Source organism: Colletotrichum costaricense (genome assembly GCF_030867565.1).
Source record: "Colletotrichum costaricense strain IMI 309622 chromosome Unknown Scaffold_3.1, whole genome shotgun sequence".
Classification (NCBI taxonomy): Eukaryota; Fungi; Ascomycota; class Sordariomycetes; order Glomerellales; family Glomerellaceae; genus Colletotrichum; species Colletotrichum costaricense.
This window is the reverse complement of record NW_026848232.1, coordinates 470336-483586: the sequence shown is the minus strand read 5'-3', so window position 1 is coordinate 483586 and position 13251 is coordinate 470336. Positions and strand designations below refer to the sequence as shown.

Here is a 13251-nt window from a genome sequence, read left to right as displayed (position 1 = left end):
GTTGGAAAGAGGCTTCTTTTTCTACTTTTCACAGTCGAAATCGAGACTTGGTCGAGTACGGCGCAATTTTTGGACTTTTTGGACGGATTTGCGCCTGTGATGCGGATGGAGGGGTACTCTGACCGACTATTTTTTTGAATTCGTGCGTGCGTTATCTGGAGACGTCCATTGGCTTGCCGAAAGTTTCTGCGGGGCTCTGGCTGGGGTGATAAGATACGCTCGAACCAGGATCCCGATAACAGAAGAGCCGAAGAAATTTTGGGCCGAGTCGCTGCTATTGAGCATCTCAGTGAACTTTTTTTTCTTTGCAGGGACCCTTCGCGACGGCACTCCACGAGCACTCCAGACCTGCAAGCCACGAAAACGAACCTCATCACCCGTTTGCCCACCATGGATATCGACACACCCGAGACGCAGACGATATCGCGGAGGGACAACCCGCACTCCAATGGCGCCGTGCAGGTGAAGCGCCGCACCGACCTCGTCCCGCGCGAGGAGCGGGAGAAGATCCGGAGGCTCAAGGAGGCGAACAAGTCGTACGGCCGCGGCAAGAGCGTCAACATGAAGTCGATCAAGGACAAGAAGCTGCGCACCAACCTGTCCAAGCTCGAGAACAAGTACCGCGACGCCACCATCAAGGCCAAGGACGCCGAGATCCTACTCGAGAACAGCAGCGGCTTCCTCGAGCCCGAGACGGAGCTCGAGAGGACGTACAAGGTCCGCCAGGATGAGATCACCGAGGGCGTCTCCGTCACGACGGCGCAGAAGCGGTTCGAGCTGAAGCTGGAGGAGCTGGGACCGTACGTCGGCGAATACACCCGCAATGGCAGGGAATTGCTGCTCGCGGGACGGAAAGGTCACCTTGCGACGTTTGACTGGAGGGAGGGCAAGCTGGGGTGCGAGATTCAACTCAACGAAACGATTCGGGATGTGCGGTGGCTGCACAACAACCAGTTCTTCGCTGTTGCGCAAAAGAAGTATGTCTACATCTACGACCACAACGGTGTTGAGATCCACTGCTTGAGGAAACACATGGAGGTCACACACATGGAGTTCCTCCCCTACCATTTCCTCCTGGGCACAGTGGTAAGTTTTGAAATCACGAATGCAAGCTCTTCTGAGCTTCGCTGACAATGGCCATAGGCATCAACAGGTTTCCTCAAATACCAGGATGTTTCGACAGGCGACATCGTCTCCGAGATCCCCACCAAGCTCGGCCCCCCAACAGCCATGACCCAAAACCCCTGGAACGCCGTGTTCCACGTAGGACACCAGAACGGCACAGTCACTCTCTGGTCACCCAACCAGACCGACCCTCTCGTCAAGCTCCTGGCGCACAGAGGGCCGGTAAGATCACTAGCCGTCGACCGCGAGGGTCGATACATGGTCTCCACCGGTCAAGACTGCAAGATGGCCGTCTGGGACATCAGGATGTTCAGAGAAGTGAACCAGTACTTTACAAGAACACCCGCATCCTCAGTAGCCATCTCCGACTCGGGTCTGACGGCCGTCGGTTGGGGCACACAGACCAGCGTCTGGAAGGACCTGTTCAACAAGAACATACCCGTCCAGGAGAAGATCCAGAGCCCGTACATGGCTCTCGGAGGCGAAGGCAGACGCGTCGAGCGCGTGCGGTGGTGCCCCTTCGAGGACGTCCTCGGCACGGGCCACGACGAGGGCTTCTCCTCGCACCTCATCCCCGGCGCCGGCGAGGCCAACTTTGACGCCCTCGAGGTCAACCCCTTCGAGACTAAGAAGCAGAGACAGGAGGCCGAGGTCAAGGGCCTGCTGAACAAGCTCAAGCCCGAGATGATTGCCCTGGACCCCAACTTCATCGGCAACATTGACCTGCGCTCGGCTGCGCAGCGCAAGGCCGAGAAGGACCTGGACGCGAAGCCGCTGTCCGTCGAGGAGGAGATCAAGAACCGCGCCAGGGGCAAGAACGGCGCGTTGAAGAAGTACCTGCGCAAGCAGAGGAAGAAGAACATCATTGACGAGAAGAGGATGAAGGTTGATGAGATCTGGGAGAAGCGCAAGAAGGAGAGGGAGAGCAAGAACCAAGAGGCAGAGGCTGATCTCGGCCCGGTGCTGTCGAGGTTCGCGCGCAAGGAATAATGCGGATGATGAGTAGGTGGAATTGTGGCTGTAAAAAGTGTTGACAAAAAGTTGGAACGGGAGGAGTTGGCTGCATGTAAAAAGGCGTTTTAGGCATTTACTCCCTTAGTGACCATGAATACCCGAATCTGGAAGATATTCTCTATACTCTCTATCTTCTCTGTAAGAGATTTCCTGCTACTATGTCTACTTCTGGGTGTTTTCTCTTCATCAGTCCCAGTACGACTTTTTTTTCTCCTGTATCAAGCTTCTCAGCAGAGACAAATGAGGTAGGCATTTGAGTCAAGTCACAAGAACCAACATCATCAACATTGGCGTAAGCAGCGTGGCTTTTGATCATCATTCCAGGACATATCTCATGTCCGCATGTAAAGTGAAGTACTATCAGTCCTTCGCCTACTTTTATGTACCGTACGCCATTACGCTTCATTCGTGCATGTTCCCAGAGTCTATATTCCCATAACAACTTTTGTCTTGTGATGAACCATTTGGATTTCTCTGATCGCCTTTACAGCAGCTTCAAGTGTCCCGTAATCTGGTCAACCAAGCTTCTGGGCGCAGGGCCAACGCCCAGAACAGTCAGACTGCCGGCCTCGATCTGCGTCCGGCCGGCGTCGGCAATCACCTCGGAAGTGACACCAAGGCTGCGCGCCTTGCCCATGAGCTCGAGCATCTCGTCCTGGTTCTTGATCTGAACGGCAATCTTGGCCTGGCCGAGATTCTCCCAGCGAGAAAGGATCTTGGCGGCGGGGGATGAGGGGTCTTTCGCTGCGATCTTGGAAAGGGACTTGTAGCATGCCAGAGTCGCGTGCGAGGCTTGCGCTGCCATCTTGCCTACAAAGGAGAGAGATTGGTAAGCTTTGGATCGCCTTTCAGGGGTTTAGTGAGAGAAGACCAAGAACATACCCTTGGTCATGCCCAGGTCCGTCCGGACGACGAGGACGAGCTTGCACTCCTCATTATTATCCACCAGCGGTGTGCCAGCCGGGTTGGGCTTCTTGGAAGAGGTAGGCTTCTCGGAGGCATTGCCCTTGCGCTGGCGCAGACCGTCACGGCGGTCGGCATCTAGGCCGTTGGCCCAATTGGGCGCGTGGTCGAGAACAGTATCGTCCTCGTCGATGTCGGACTCCTCGCTCTCGACAGGGTCGTCGAAGTTGGCGCGGGCTTCGGAGCGCAGTTCGGGGGAGATGAGGTAGCCGCGGATCGAGTAGACGCCGAGGAGGAAGCCGGTCATGAGGGCGACGATGGAGGTCGACAGCACCACGGCTGTCTGCTGGCCGCCTGTGTCCGCCATTCTAGCGCGGCTTGTTCGGGATTGTAGAGGTGTTTTGATGTCGGCTCAGAAGGTCTAAGGAGAGAATTGCTGAGAAACGTCACCGCGATATGGAGGAGTTGGGCGGGTGAGATGGGATGAACTGCAACTTTTTGGTGGGATAGGATTGGATGGATGGAATTGGAGACGTCGAGTTCCCAATTCCAGGTCTTTCGAACAGCGCTTCGCCAGGCCGGATGACGCACGCCAGGGGCTTGCCTTGCCTGCCTTGGCCTGTCTGGGTTTGGCTGAAACCCCCTGGACCGCCGCTCCCGGTGACCCTTCAGCGGAGGGTGCCCCCACTATCTGACCTTCCTACCAGGGAGGGGTAGTGGTGGGGTTTATTGACTTCCATGGGGATCTAACAATCTAATAGTAAGCTACTGCAAGCTGGAATCTCAGATCAAGACTTGGCTGCGACTATCTCCCGCTTCTTCACAGTTTAGCAACTGGCGGTCTATCTGACGGGCAACGACTCATAAACGAGTCTAGTCTACCTTACGCTCTGTCAGTATTCCCCATTAAGTCTGAAAGCAACCCATAACAAGGTTGCTATCCTGAGAGACACACTCGCTCACGACTCACAGATATATCTTCCGCAAGGTGCATCACGATAAAGCTTCAAGATGGCGGGGAAGAATGCCATAATCGTTGGTTTGAGCGGCTGCTCTTCCAGCGGGAAGACGACACTCGCCCGTCTATTGAGAGATATTTTCCCCAGTACATTTATTCTCCATGAGGACGATTTCTACAAAGCCGAATCCGAGTAAGTCCCTGTGGATCATGGTATTGGCTATATCTTGCTTACATCCCCAATAGACTACCAAGTAAGAATGGTCTCTTGGACTGGGACTGTCCTGAGTCCATATCTATCCCTGATATGGAAAAGGCCCTCGTTCACATCCGTGAGAATGGCACTTTCCCGGTAAGTTGCACTCGAATAGTACAATTCCATCCATGCTTCTCACACAATGCCCTCACCAGCCCTTTGTAGACTCGAAAGAAGACCAAAACTCCGTCGGAAAATGCCCAGTCTCGACTGACAAGATCGCCGCCATGAAAGCAAAAGTCAAAGCCTGGCTCCAGCCCGGCAAGCCAGGACACGCCATTTTCACCGAGGGCAAGCTCAATATCTGTCTCTTTGACGGCTTTCTCCTCTACTGCAAGGAAATGGAGACGACCATGGAGCTTATAGACATCAAGCTGTTCCTTCTCGTGAGCCACGCCAAGGCGACGCAGCGGCGCGAGGCCCGCGATGGGTATGTCACACTGGAGGGATTCTGGCAAGACCCTCCTGGATACGTGGACAAGATTGTCTGGCCTAATTATGTCGAGTCTCACTCGTGGCTTTTTGAGCATGGAGATGTCGAAGGAAAGTTGAATGCGGAGGTACTAAGTGAGAAGAACATCAAGGCACAGCTTGGCAAGGGACTGGATATTGATATGGAGACTACTCTGGAGTGGACTGTTGACACTATCATCACGGAGTTGGAGAAGCGTGCTTCTGAGAAGGTTTAAAAGACCAACGAGATTTCATGAGACATTGAACTAAAGATTCAAGAATAATATGTGCAAGAAGATAAGCGTATGTGCTTCACCCCTTTCCCTAGGGTGTTTTGAAACAGCTCCAAGCAGCTCTTGTCAAAGACTGTGAACCACCGAGGCATTACAATATAACTATCCTTGCCAGGTGTCAGACTTCGTAGCCGTCGACGAGCAGGTTGACGGGACTGTGTAGCTGCGGTTGGGGTCATTCTCCCAAGTGACGGCACCACCGCTGGCAACATTGATGTACTTGTACTGGAACGTCGTACCAGCCGGCAACTCAATGGTCACAGTCCAGATGGGGTTGGCCGAAGTGTATCCCGAAGCACTCAAAGCGATGGCATTGCTCGGGTTCCAGCTTCCGAGGGCGGCGGTGCTACCCACCAACTTGATCGTCTGGCCAAACTGCGTCACGACCCGGGCGTTGAAAGTAACGAGCACGGAGCTGGCAATAGGGCATCCCGTTGCGGTTGGCGTAGCCCCCGTGGTAGTTCCCGTGGGTGATCCGCCTCCTCCACCAGGAGTCTGGTTGGCAGGGAACGACGTCGCCGTGGCGCTGGAGTACGAGCCGGCGATGGAGGTAGCCTGGCATGTACCCGGGACCGAGGTGGCAGAGCCGACCCAGCCCTTGGGGATGACATTGGCGCGGCGCTGGGCGGCTGTAAGGAAGGCTGCGTAAGACCAGGTAAGATCGTCCGCCGAAAGGGGCTGGCCGTTGCTGCGAGAGAACTGCTCGGCGAGCGAGCCATTGGACTGGGCGTAGGTCGCGACAACGTTCATGAAACCGTCCGCGTAGGCGCTGACGGTGCTGATGAGCGAGTTGTAGGTTGATGACCCGGAGGCGTACGTCCCGGGTGCTACGGAGCCATCACGGTCTCGGAAGAAGGCCAGTGACGTCTGGGTGACGGTGATGGACCCTTGCTGCTTCCAGACGTAGAGGGCGTCGTAGAGCTGCTCGGCGGCGGCCAGGGTGTTGAGGTACCATGGGTTCCCGTTGTAGTAGCTGTCTTCGGGGTATCTGCCGACTGCGACGGCGGCGGATTGGGCGATACCGTTGTTGATTGCGTAAATGGAACGGAAGGAATCTACGACGACCTTGTGGCTGGCAAGGGCTTTGTCACTGCAAGGCTGGAAAGTCGCTGCGTCGCAGGCTGCGGCCGGGTCGAAGTTGTGAATGGAGGCGAGGATGACGTTGGCATCACGGCCAGATCTTCCGTTTCCGTTGACTTGAGGGTGTTAGACTGCGTGGTTCACTGAGAGGTAAATACGATTGTGCTCATGAACTCACTGTTTGCAACCATGAAGTTGCCCGAAGGGTTCCAGAATCTGCCCAAGAAACACAGGACTTGGGGAGCCACGGCATCACAAGCAGCGCAAGACTGTCCAAGAGACCGGGCCAACGCGCTGCCCTCAACAAGAGCTGGATTCTCGAGTTAGTCTTGATGGCTGTTCATCATGTATTGAGGTGAACTCACCGCGATGTTGGCTGGCGACGGTGAAGAAAGAGCTTCCCTGGACCTCCTCCCACAGATCAAAACCAGTCTGGTTCCTAGAGACAAGTTAGAGATGCTCATAGCCACTTGTAATCTAGTCTTCTTACCAGTACTGAGCAACATATGCCAAGTCATTGCGGATCACCGGCCACAAGACGGATGAGGCAGTAGACGAGTAGCCGTTTGATACGAGCCATTTCGCGTAACCGATAATGGCAATGGCTCGCAGCGCCGGACCATCTCTCTGAGGTCGTCCTTAGTCAATATTAGTATGCTCCTCAAATCCAGTGGCAAATTTCCAATATACCCCAAGCACCCGTGAAGGGGGCCAAGTTTACTTCGAACTTGGGCTCGCCAAGGCCGGCACCATCACCCAAGCCTCCGGAAGGGTTCGAAACTCCCTGGAGACGAGCTTGAGAGGCGATGTAGTTCTGAATATTGGTCTGAAGGTTTGCATCGTAGCTGTTGGTGAATATGTCTACCACAGCCTTGAAGACGAGACCAGCATCTGCGGGCCTGTCAGTTTCTGCAGTGGAACCACCGGTAGATTGCATTTACCTCTAGTCCACGTGTAGAAATCTTTGGTACGTTAGCTAAAGTCCCTGAATCGAGGTGCCATGTTTGCCCCTCGGAGAACAAGTCGGTGAATTTGCTCCTCCGCTCGTTTCCCCGCTTGAAGCGTGTCACCAACAGAAGTTAGGGAACTTACACGGTGGGTCGGTCTTGTCCGGAGAAGCAATAACGATGCCAGAGCTGACGCCCTGAGCATGGCAACCGTTAGGGCCAATGTTGCAGAGCAGCTGCGCAAGGGCTATGGGAGTCTCAGTGGCAATGAAGGAGTCGACGTCCCTCTTGACAAATTGGCCGCCGGGATAGCCAAAGATCGTTTGGGTGGCGAGTGACCCAAGCAGAAGAGCGGAAGTGAGAAGCTTCATGATGGGCTGTGTAAGACGCTCTGTGGTGTTGTGAGCCAGGCTTCCTGACATGACATGTTGCAGGTAAACCATGATGATTATATACTTCTTCGCGAGGCACGAAGAAGCGGTAGGGCAGGGGGTGTGTTCGGGGTGGGTTGCTTCGATGTGCCTCGAAGGCCCGAATGCTGGAGTATCACCGAGCTGTCAAGCTGGCCTGCATTAGTCTCACGAACATCCAAGATGCCCCTCGTCACGAGCTAGAAGCTGGACTTATGTCGGCACAACGGCGAGAGAATTTTGGTCGAGCCGTTCAATAGCTCCTCCAAGCCCGCCCGGTTCTGGAGTACAAGCCTACGATCCCACTTCTCGTCGTCCTCACTCTCAGTTTCGAGTTCTTTTGGAAATAGTATCAGTGCCGGCAGCTACAAGTGCCCCAGCAGTGCCGTGAGACAAGGGTAACAATAATTCCAGCTCAGGAGATGCCGTACAGGTCGCACGTGGACCAGGTTGGCTGTATAATCAGAAGGCCACCTCAGGAAGGCAGCAAGGATAGCAGACAGGGGTTGAGTGATGTCGTCGGCAAGGCCAAGGAGATCAGACAACCTTGTCGTTCGGTCCTTTCCGCCAGGAACTGCGGGGTGTTATTGGTGGCTATGATGAACTTCAGGAGGACTCATGGGGCTTGGGGTCGAGGGGTGGTGAGAAGGAGGTTTAAGCGTTCCCCGCACACTCCTTCCCGAGGCTTAGGCTTGATCGAACGACTAAGACATTGGATGGCTTGCACTGCTGATGCTTAATGCGTATTGGAGTGGGAGCGGCCTTTGTCTGGAACATACGCTCCTCGTAATTGGACGAACCTGTGAAAGAGAGCGATGCTTTAGGTCATTTGAAAGGAGAGGTGAGTAACAACTGTCGTTGTTGTTGTTGTCCCGTCTGAGCCAGCCTCATGTCTCATCGGCATCTAGAAGCTGGGCATGCGATGCTTCCTCACCCACCTGCGCTTGCTGGTGGTGTGATGCCATCAAGTCGACATCATCAATGCGGAAACTCCTTCTCCCTCGAGGCCGAAATGTCCTTTTTACAGCTTGCTCATTTGCTGCCGTGCAGTAGCGTCGACCAAGCTGTATGAAGTGTAACGATGTTACGGCGGAGTCTCCTGTTGATATCGGGCCGGACGAGAGAGAGTTAGCCATGCCAATAGCTACCCCAGATCACACGGCTGCACCCCGCACCGGCCATCCCACATGTTGGCCAACTTGGCCCCGTTGACACGGCCGGCCGGGATATCCAGAACGGGGACTCTGCGCCGTAACCGACAAACTCTGATGGCCTTGAGAAGCGAGAGGGTGGGCACCAAGATGCAGGAGCAGTATGCATCGTCGGACGGCGCAAGCTTGAGATGACAGCGCCAGGTACGGGATGCGCCGAGAAAGAGCCCGTGGAGACAATCGTGGCTCGTCTATCGATTTTTATCCGCAGGTCTTTCACATGTCTTCTTAGGTAAGAATGGTACTAGATATGGGATATTTCATGTAAAAACCTGGTAACAGCATCTTCAAAAGTGGTCTATGGTCTAGGCACAAAAGAGATGCCCGCAACTCGGTTTTACATGGTCCGCGAAGACTGGTATTGCGAGATGGTTGCCAGTTTCAGGCAAGTGCGATTTTCCCCTCTCACTTGAAGCTGCCTTGAGCCTGACGCGCCGCAGTCGCGGGGCAAAATCCGGATGGGAGCTACCACTCTACGCGCTCGAGATAGTGAAATTTCTTCAACAAAATTTACGCGGAGAAGACTAGGAGTTCTCAAGGGTCAAAGTTTGTGGGCAAGTCATGGTTTTCCCTAACCTCATAGATCGACGATCTCGGCAAAAGGGGTAGGAATATGACGTCCCCAGTACAAGATTACACCACGCTCAAGCTTTTGACGGCGAACATGGCTGCCTCAAGACCGGTCACTCTTGAACCTGTCGATCGGAAGATTGACATCATGAAATTTGATGGCTCCTTGGATGATCGAGCTGCCGCAGAACTCGACCCTGACTCCCGTAGGAGCAGAGGAATTCTGGGCACAGGCCCGTGTTTGTTGAAGAAGGAAAAGAAGAAGAGAAGAGAATTTTCGCAAGGCTGCGCTATGTAGTAAAAATCAGAGACCCACCTCGGACGATTAGCTAAGCACAGGTCGTTGGCGGTGGAGAACGACCCTGATGAGCCTGGGTGCCTGGCAAAGTGTTGGTGAGCCGCATGCTTTTTCCGGTTGGCCACGAAGTTTGACGCCTGGTAAGGTATCCTTATCGGAATCGCACTTACAACTCCAGCTTCCATTCCGTCGATGCTCCATAGTACTTTCATCGTCCGCAGCTCTCGACTCACCATCGCGTCAACTGGCGAAATCGCATCTCTTTTCAACGCTGCACAACGAAACGGACGCACCTATCGCTAGAAATAGTTAAGACGCAAGTTACAGCCAAGATGGACGCCGCGACCATCGAAGAGACGAATCGCATTCGCGTTTCGCTGGGCATGAAGCCATTGCCGGTCCCTGGTGCCGCCCCAGCCGAAACACAGCACGACGATTCTGCATCGGAAGAAGAAGATGCGTCTGCGACACTCGAAGGACGTCAGGCGCAAGCATACGACAACTACCAAAAGGTTCGCGACGCCGAAGCCGCCAAGCGCAAACGAGAAGAGCGGGCCGCCGCAGCGAAAAGGGAAAGAGAAGCTGCGCAGCGCAATGCAATCTTGGAGGGCAAGGGTCTCGGCGAAGCTGACGAAAACGACGTGGACGCAAAGGCATGGTTGAAAGCGCAGAAGAAGCGACAAAAGGCCATCGAGAAGGCTAGGAAGTTGGAGGAGGAACAGGCGGCAGCTGAAGCAGCTGCGCTCGCGGCAGTCGAGTACACTTCGAAAGACCTTGCTGGAGTCAAGGTCGCGCACGAATTGGACAACTTTCTCGACGGCGATGAACAGATTTTGACCCTGAAGGACTCGACCATCGACCAGAACGAAGAAGAGGGCGATGAGCTTGAGAATATGGACGTAAGAGCCAGAGAGCAATTGCAAGAGAGGCTAGACCTGAAGAAGAAAAAGCCAGCATACGACGTCTTTGCTGCGGCAGATGAGGATGGTGAACGCGGCATCTTGGCTCAGTACGACGAAGAAATTTACGGCAAGAAGGGCAAGAAGTTCACTCTTGATGGGTCTGGCGCTATTGCGGAGTTGGGAGATATTCTTGGAGCACCAGAAAAGGTCAAAAAGTTGCAAAGCATTGATCTCGATGTCATGCGTAAGTATTGCCTAACTAAACATGATCATAATGGGACGTCGCTAACCCTCTATCCAGAAGACGCACCTACTTCAGATTACCTTGACATCTCAGAGATTAAGGTGAAGAAGCCGAAGAAGAAGAAGAACAAGTCAACAAGGCAGAAGCCTATTGATGAGGACGACATCTTCCCCCTTGATGCGATACCGGCGGACGACAACGAGATGGACGTAGACTCCGGCGCGGTTATCAGCAAGAAGAAACGCAAAGTGGCGGACGACAATTTTGTTGATGACGACGATTTGCAGGCTTCCCTTGCCATCCAGCGAAAGAGCGCATTAAAGAGGCGGAAGAAGAACCGGCCCGAGGACATTGCTCGGCAACTCAAAGAACAAGTAGATGAGCCGGACAATGAGGCTCTCAATGGCGGTGTAGTGATTGATGAAATTTCCGAGTTCGTGTCCAATCTGAAGAAGCCTGAAGAGGAGGAGGAGCGCAAAACAAAGAGGCCAAAGTCCACTTCAGTAGAGCCTGTAACAGCCATGGGCGCCGACGACGACGACGATGAAGATCACCCGATGGGCGACGATGCCTATGAAATTCCCGAGGATAGAGCTCGAGAGACATCTGCAGAGATTGCAGCGACGGGAGTGGATGAAGAGAAGTCACTCAACACCGGTATGGGTTCAGCTCTAGCACTACTCAGAGAGCGTGGTCTTATCAAAGACTCTCATGGTGCGGAGCGAAACATGAGCGAACGCCAAAAGGCCGAATTTTTGGCAGAAAAGAGACGTCTCGAGAGGGAGCAAGAAGACCGAGCCAAGTACCAGCGAGAGCGCGACAGAAACAGCGGCCGACTGGATTCCATGTCTGTTAGGGACAGAGAGGAGCGCGCTCGACAAGCAAACGCCCATCGCGAACTGCAGCAATCACGCGTCGTCGACGAGCTTTTCAAGAAGCACTACAAGCCCAACGTGGAGCTCAAGTACGTGGACGATCACGGCAGATCTCTCGACCAGAAGGAAGCCTTCAAGCACATGAGTCACCAGTTCCATGGCAAGGGCAGCGGCAAGGGCAAGACCGACAAGTTGCTGAAGAAGATTGAGGAGGAGAAGCGACGCGAGGCCAAGCCGACGTTTGACGCGAGCGAGAACGCAAACATGAACTCATCATCGGCGAAGCGGCAGGCCGGTGTTCGATTACAATAAAAGGCTAAATCGGGTTGGTGTCGGGACCATGGACCAGGAAAAAGGTGCAGACCCTTTAATATGTACAATCCAAATTGAAGCTTATTCCCTGCTGACACAACGTTCAACTCTTCAGACGCCCCCGGTTGATTTGCTGACGCTTTCTTTGTGATACCCATTCATCCCTTTTCCAAATGTTGGAGGTGCAAAGTTGTACACTCCGGCATCCCTTGTACGCTGTTATCTTGCTTCGGAACAGGAAAGATGGCCCTTCTTTGTGACCACACAACGCTAAGGCCAAGTGGCCCGACCCCGCTGCGTTTGTCTACTACGTTGCCCAAGTCGTTGAGGCCGTCATGATGGACCTAGCAGGCTCTCCCAGCTCCAGCGTGGCTCGCGGGGTATTTCGTTTCTTGATCTTGCCGGTGTGACAGGCGCGTCGCTGAGGCTCTCGTACTCCCTCTGGGCCTCATCAATCATTCTGAATATGTCGTCCATGTTGAACGCCGACGTCGTCCGCCTCGGCGACATGGCAAGACGCTCCAGCGTGTGGCCGCTGCTCTCAATCGCATCCGTGACCTCCAGCATGAGATCCTCCATCAGCGGCGAGACGCACGGTGAAAAGTCGGCCGAGAAGTCGGACGAGGTGAAGGACAGCGGGCTATCCGGCTTGCTGTTGATGCTGCTGCTTTGACTCGGCTGCCGTTTCAGAGGCGTGACGCTCCGGCTCGTCGTCGACGTGGACGCCGTCGCTGCCGTTGGTGTCATGTCGATGCTGCCGCCGTGGGTCCGGCACCGTTGTTGTAAGCGGGCCCGTCTCTGGTCCCGCCGCGATCTGATGATATCCCGAACGGCGTTGCCGTGGAACTCGCAATCTGCTGCCGCCGGTGAGCCGCGGTAGCAGTCCTTGCGGCCGCAGATGCCGTGTGTGAAGACGTCTGGGTGCGTGACTCTGAAGTTGAGCATGCCTTGCCTGCCTGCGCCTGTACTCATCATGATGGGCTATATGTGACACTAATGTGGAGATGGACCTTCGTGTAAGAATGAGAAGGAAAGCTGGTGAAGAGCTTGCTGTTATGAGATGCTCATACCAAGCCTTGATGTAGGCCAACAGATGTATGAGCTAAATGAAGGATAAGTATCCGGAGGCTTAGATAGGTAGCTGAAGATGGAAAGAAGAACCAATATTTACCTCTTGAGCTTAAAGAAAAGCCTCAGCGCCCACGTTTTCTGCCTTCTACTTGGTGTACCCCGCGTTCAGCTAGTCGTAAAAGCCAGGCCTTCGCCTACTGGAGTGAGTTTGAGTCGATCTCGCCTTTGAGCTTTCTTCGGCACTTGTAACCCAACCCTTTGGAACCGCTCCCGCGCCTCATTCAGCTTCTTCTTGCTCTCTTTTGCCCCGTTTCAAGGTACGCACGCGA

General features: G+C 54.2%; 6 protein-coding genes across 6 annotated transcripts; 3 read left to right on the top strand and 3 right to left on the bottom strand.

The window, feature by feature from the left end:
- Positions 1-390: 390 nt before the first annotated feature.
- On the top strand, positions 391-2115 carry CCOS01_02960 (BING4CT domain-containing protein; the record flags this gene model as incomplete). The annotated part of the gene is made up of 2 exons (XM_060451146.1): positions 391-1086; positions 1144-2115. The coding sequence occupies 2 exons, from the start codon at positions 391-393 to the stop codon at positions 2113-2115; spliced, it is 1668 nt and encodes a 555-aa protein (XP_060317411.1).
- A 508-nt stretch (positions 2116-2623) lies between these two features.
- On the bottom strand, positions 2624-3409 carry CCOS01_02959 (peptidyl-tRNA hydrolase PTH2; the record flags this gene model as incomplete). The annotated part of the gene is made up of 2 exons (XM_060451145.1): positions 2624-2949; positions 3022-3409. The coding sequence occupies 2 exons, from the start codon at positions 3407-3409 to the stop codon at positions 2624-2626; spliced, it is 714 nt and encodes a 237-aa protein (XP_060317410.1).
- Positions 3410-4053: 644 nt separating this feature from the next.
- On the top strand, positions 4054-4945 carry CCOS01_02958 (nicotinamide riboside kinase 1; the record flags this gene model as incomplete). The annotated part of the gene is made up of 3 exons (XM_060451144.1): positions 4054-4193; positions 4247-4352; positions 4412-4945. The coding sequence occupies 3 exons, from the start codon at positions 4054-4056 to the stop codon at positions 4943-4945; spliced, it is 780 nt and encodes a 259-aa protein (XP_060317409.1).
- A 159-nt stretch (positions 4946-5104) lies between these two features.
- Positions 5105-7472, bottom strand: CCOS01_02957 (glycosyl hydrolase family 15; the record flags this gene model as incomplete). Its single annotated transcript, XM_060451143.1, has 7 exons — positions 5105-6198; positions 6261-6392; positions 6448-6521; positions 6573-6720; positions 6773-6973; positions 7024-7044; positions 7175-7472. The coding sequence occupies 7 exons, from the start codon at positions 7470-7472 to the stop codon at positions 5105-5107; spliced, it is 1968 nt and encodes a 655-aa protein (XP_060317408.1).
- A 2378-nt stretch (positions 7473-9850) lies between these two features.
- Positions 9851-11851, top strand: CCOS01_02956 (SART-1 family protein; the record flags this gene model as incomplete). Its single annotated transcript, XM_060451142.1, has 2 exons — positions 9851-10664; positions 10722-11851. The coding sequence occupies 2 exons, from the start codon at positions 9851-9853 to the stop codon at positions 11849-11851; spliced, it is 1944 nt and encodes a 647-aa protein (XP_060317407.1).
- Positions 11852-12184: 333 nt separating this feature from the next.
- CCOS01_02955 (uncharacterized protein) lies at positions 12185-12826 on the bottom strand (the record flags this gene model as incomplete). The annotated part of the gene is made up of 1 exon (XM_060451141.1): positions 12185-12826. The coding sequence occupies one exon, from the start codon at positions 12824-12826 to the stop codon at positions 12185-12187; it is 642 nt and encodes a 213-aa protein (XP_060317406.1).
- Positions 12827-13251: the final 425 nt, after the last annotated feature.